General features: G+C 41.5%; 1 protein-coding gene across 4 annotated transcripts in view; it reads left to right on the top strand.

Moving 5' to 3' along the window:
* The first annotated feature begins 6 nt into the window (after positions 1-6).
* setd5 (SET domain containing 5) overlaps positions 7-3,850 on the top strand; it is a 48,182-nt gene continuing 44,338 nt past the window's right edge. For all 4 annotated transcript variants that reach the window (XM_019881698.1, XM_019881697.1, XM_019881699.1 and 1 more), the window contains exons 1-2: positions 7-126; positions 819-921. In XM_019881698.1, the coding sequence (XP_019737257.1) occupies positions 56-126; positions 819-921 (174 nt within the window). In that variant the 5' untranslated portion in view covers positions 7-55. The remainder of the gene's footprint in view (positions 127-818; positions 922-3,850) is intronic.

Genomic DNA, 3,850 nt, shown 5'->3' with positions numbered 1-3,850 from the left:
CCCTCCCCCTTCCCCCCTCTTCCCCTCCCTCCCAAGCGTCACTGTGCTGGACGTCATGAGCATAGTAATCGCTCTAGGAGTCACCACACCTGAAACGTCTTACACAGAAATGGCTGCTGGATCAGAGTAAGTTATCAATGGCTAATGAGTTATGACACATGTAGATGTGTCTATTTTTTCCCGCAGTAACTCCACAAACTTCACACATTGCTCTGCACCTTTTAAGTATAGTTAAAAAAATACATAGGATAGGATTTCACTCAGTCCATTTAAGTTACAGGGGTTTCTATTCCTTTCTGTGTCAGGTTTGGTGTGAGTAATGTGGGCATTCCAAGGGATCCCAAGAATTTCAAAATTCTTCTATTGTTTTTTTTTTCTTTTTTTTTAACTGTATCAAGTAGTTTCTGGAATATCTATTTTCCAGTACCATTTCCAATGTCATTTATTCTTAATGTTAATAAAGTTTACTACATTATTCAAGGAATAAAAACTGTTGAGTTTGTAACTGAACACTTAAGTGCATATTTTTCTTCTTTTGAAGATATTCTCCAATGGAAACCCCAGAGAGAAATGGCAAGGTTATTTACTGTTAGGTCAGTTCTATGGAAAGGCGATGGAGTTGCATAACAAAATGACACCCACATTCCATGTCCTAAATTGTTGTTCAGCTCAGGAGGACAGCAGTTTCTGAGTTTTGGTTCCATCTAGTGGCTAATCATGTGTAACGCGAGGCATGATGTAAAATACTGTATATAGAACTTTTTAAAAGATGCTATACTAATCGAGGTTTTATCTGACATTTATTTTTAAAATTTCAGCCCTGAATCTGTTGAAGCAAGCCCTGCCGTAAATGAGAAAAACTTTAACAACCACAGTTGTGGAAGTGCACAAAGTCATGGGTATCGGGGACTACCATATGCTGTGAGTACGAATTAATATTTTCTTCTCGCGTGTACATTCAGTTAAAGGCAAACTTTTTATTTATACAAGTCTATATGTACAGTACTGGACAAAAGTGAATACACCCTTCACACAGGTGATCATCAGAATTCGTATCAGTAGGTTCTGAAGTTTGAAGCAGGAATGATTTAGTAGGTGAAACCTCTGCCTGTTTCATCAATTAAGAGTTTCATTTTCATGAAGTAAACATTGTGAAGTGTTCAAAAATCGCATTGACAAAAAGGTACTCAAAAAAGAAGTCAGAAATTAATTCATTGTTGTCTCCTCATAAGCTTCCACTGCAGTGGTTGTAAATCTTCCTGTTAAAAAAAACAAAAAAAACAAACACAATTAGTGCATACATCACAATACAAACAATGTTACATTAAAGCATTCACCACAAATCACAAATAAAGGCAAACTTTAAAAATCAAAGCAGCACTGTTACATTAAAAACTCAACTGAACTGTATTAATAGAGCACTTTCAAACAGCCATCGCTGCATACAAAGTGCTGTACATGGAGCAATTCAACATATACAACAAACAGTCAAGCAAATCGGTAATAAAGATGGTAGAAAGCGCCGAACAGCAAAACCAAGAACAAATCTAAGTCATGCTGAGTCAAATGCCAAACGCGAGGCGGGCATCCTTGTTTTGAATGATGTGAAGCCTCGCTATATCAATTTTATTTTCAGCAGACCATATACACACACATTGAACAATATTTAGGATATGACAATGCAAGAGGCAGAACTAGCAATTTTTAAAATTGCTGGAAGTAGTAAAGTAAGAACACCGTCGAGCCACAGCAATAGCCTTATCCATTTTACGAATCACATGGTCTACATGCCGTGACCATGTGAGATTATCTATTGTGAATCACATGGTCTACATGCCGTGACCATGTGAGATTATCTATTGTGAAACCTAACAGTCTCATTTGTGGAACCTGCACTCAGTTGGAGTGTTCCATTCTTATTAATAATTGACACTTATTTTTTTAGACACCATTTATTTCTAAAAAAAACATATAAATAAACTATATTTTTGGATTTATTCACATATCGTCTCCATCATTTTTCCAAGAACAGGTAAAATACTTATGGGCCTACTATTAGCACTATTAAATGAACCATTGTTGTTTTTCGGAATAGGAATCTTTTTTGATTCCTTCCACCAAATGGGGAAAGACACCACACACCAAACATCTGTTGAATATTTGACACAAAGAATATGACACAAATTTAAGAGCACATTTCAGAAGCTTGCCATCAATACTATCCAAACCCGCAGACATATTATCAGCTGTCATTTTAAAAAGACTGTAAACGTTTTGCATGAAGTTGTTAGATCAAAAGCACGCTGCCTCGTTTTCGTAACTCGCATTGTGTGAGGGTCCGTTGGGAAGTCGAGCCTCAGATTGAGGAGGAGCAGTGTGGTTTTCATCCCGGCTGTGGAACAGTGGACCAACTCTACACTCTTTGCAGGGTCCTCGGTTGAACCCTACATGGGAACTCGCCCGACCAGTCTACATGTGCTTTGTGGACTTGGAGAAGGCGTTCAACCGTGTCCCTCTGGGAGTTCTGTGGGGTGTGCTTCGGGAGTACGGGGTACCGAACCCCCTGATAGGGGCTGTTTGGTCCCTATACCACCGTTGTCAGAGTTTGGTTCGCATTGCTGGCAGTAAGTCGGAATCGTTTCCAGTGAGGGTTGGACTCCGCCAAGGCTGTCCTTTGTCGCTGATTCTGTTCTTAACCTTTATGGACAGAATTTCTAGGCGCAGCCGAAGTTTTGAGGGGGTTCGTTTTGGTGGCCTCAGTATTGCATCTCTGCTTTTTGCAGATGATGTGGTACTGTTGGCTCCTTCAATCAAGCAGGGCTCTCCAACTCTCACTGGGGCGTTTCGCAACCGAGTGTGAAGCGGTTGGGATGAAAATCAGCACCTCCAAATCTGAAACAATGGTCCTCATTCGGAAAAGGGTGGAGTGCCCTCTCCGGGTTGGGGAGGAGATCTTGCCCCAAGTGGAGGAGTTTAAGTATCTTGGGGTCTTGTTCACAAGTGAGGGCAGGAGGGAGCGAGAGATCGAGAGGTGGATCGGTGCAGCATCTGCTGTGATGCGGACTTTGTATCGGTCTGTCGTGGTAAAGAAGGGAGCTGAGCCAAAGGGCAAAGCTCTCACTTTACCGGTTGATCTACGTTCCAACCCTCATCTATGGTTACGAGCTATGGGTCGTGACCGAAAGAACGAGGTCCTGGATAAAAGCGGCCGAAATGAGTTATCTCTGCAGGGTGTCCAGCAGTGTTGTGTCCAAGGACCGGCAACCCGAGGCCAAGGCCAAGGCCAAGGACTTGCCTCCGAGGCCAAGGTCAAGGCCAAGGACTTGGAAAATTTTCCGAGGCAAGGCCAAGGCCAAGGACTTGAGAGATTTTCCGAGGCCAAGGCCAAGGACCAAGGACTGATTTTGAAATTGAGGCCTAGCCGAGGACATGTATAAAACAATGCTATCATACCACTTGGCAGGTCCTCATGATTTGCAACACCCCTCCATCATAACCCTTTGCACTCCCTAACGCTTGAATGAAGTGTTTTTATTCAAAGAGTAGAACAGTCAGGGTACGTGTTATTTATACTGAGAAAAAGAAATAAAATCATATGATATACATTTATGAATTAAGGTTTCAGTGCAGTAGTTTCTTAACATGAAGTAAATTAACACTCAACAGGCATGACATGGCACGGAACACAAGTTGAGAAATGACTGTGCATAGAAGTCAATCCCTGACTGCAGAAAAAGCGGTAATCTCTCAGTGATCATTTTACAGTTTACCTGCAGCGAGTCCCAGGGACTCACTGATCAGAAAAGTATGAGTCCCATTATGCATTGAGAGAGTCCCAAATTTCGAATTC

The sequence above is a fragment of the Hippocampus comes genome, unplaced genomic scaffold, assembly GCF_001891065.2.
Source record: "Hippocampus comes isolate QL1 unplaced genomic scaffold, H_comes_QL1_v1.1 scaffold746, whole genome shotgun sequence".
Classification (NCBI taxonomy): Eukaryota; Metazoa; Chordata; class Actinopteri; order Syngnathiformes; family Syngnathidae; genus Hippocampus; species Hippocampus comes.
The sequence above is the reverse complement of the archived record's forward strand: the minus strand, read 5'-3'. Positions and strand labels throughout refer to the sequence as shown.